The following is a 632-nucleotide window of genomic DNA, read 5'->3' on the forward strand; positions in this document are numbered from 1 at the left end:
CTGCCAACAGTGTGGAAAGTGTTATACTGAAAAAGGAAGTCTTACAGTCCACATGAGACTTCACACAGGAGAGAAGCCTTACACGTGCAAACAGTGTGGAAAGAGTTTCAGTCAAAAAGGACACCTTATTAACCACATGAGAATTCACACTGGAGAGAAACGGTTTACTTGCCAGCAGTGCGGAAAGAATTTCAATCAAAAAGGACACCTTATTAACCACATGAGAATTCACACTGGAGAAAACCCATTCACCTGCCAACACTGTGGAAAAAGATTCAATCGTAAAGGAAACCTGGAAATTCACATGAGAATTCACACTGGAGAGAAGCCTCACACCTGCAAGCAGTGTGGAAAGAGTTTTGCTGAAAAAGGAAGTCTTAAAGTCCACATGAGAGTTCACACTGGAGAGAAGCCATTTGTATGTGGTCAGTGTGGAAAGAGTTTCAGATATAGAGCAGCCTTTAATCGGCACATGAGGATTCACTAAAGAGAGAAACACCTTAAGAATCATGTAAAAATTCACATTGAAGAAGTCTTTCATGTGCCATCACTGTTGAAAGAGTTTTGCTATTAAAGGAAACCTAAAGACTCGCATGAGGCTTGTAGCCAAGTTTCCATCCAAGGATTTTTTT

The 632-nt window shown here is 40.7% G+C and overlaps 1 protein-coding gene across 1 annotated transcript; it reads left to right on the top strand.

Annotated features, from left to right (window-relative positions):
* Positions 1 to 136: 136 nt before the first annotated feature.
* Positions 137 to 487, top strand: LOC107566975 (gastrula zinc finger protein XlCGF57.1-like). The gene has a single exon (XM_016252553.1). It carries the CDS (start codon positions 137 to 139, stop codon positions 485 to 487), a length of 351 nt encoding a protein of 116 aa, XP_016108039.1.
* Positions 488 to 632: the final 145 nt, after the last annotated feature.

Source organism: Sinocyclocheilus grahami, unplaced genomic scaffold (assembly GCF_001515645.1).
Source record: "Sinocyclocheilus grahami isolate Dianchi unplaced genomic scaffold, SAMN03320097.WGS_v1.1 scaffold1119.1, whole genome shotgun sequence".
Lineage (NCBI taxonomy): Eukaryota > Metazoa > Chordata > Actinopteri > Cypriniformes > Cyprinidae > Sinocyclocheilus > Sinocyclocheilus grahami.

Coding starts and splice junctions, on each gene's coding strand:
- LOC107566975 (XM_016252553.1), top strand. CDS start 137: ATGAGAATTCACACTGGAGAGAAACGGTTTACTTGCCAGCAGTGCGGA.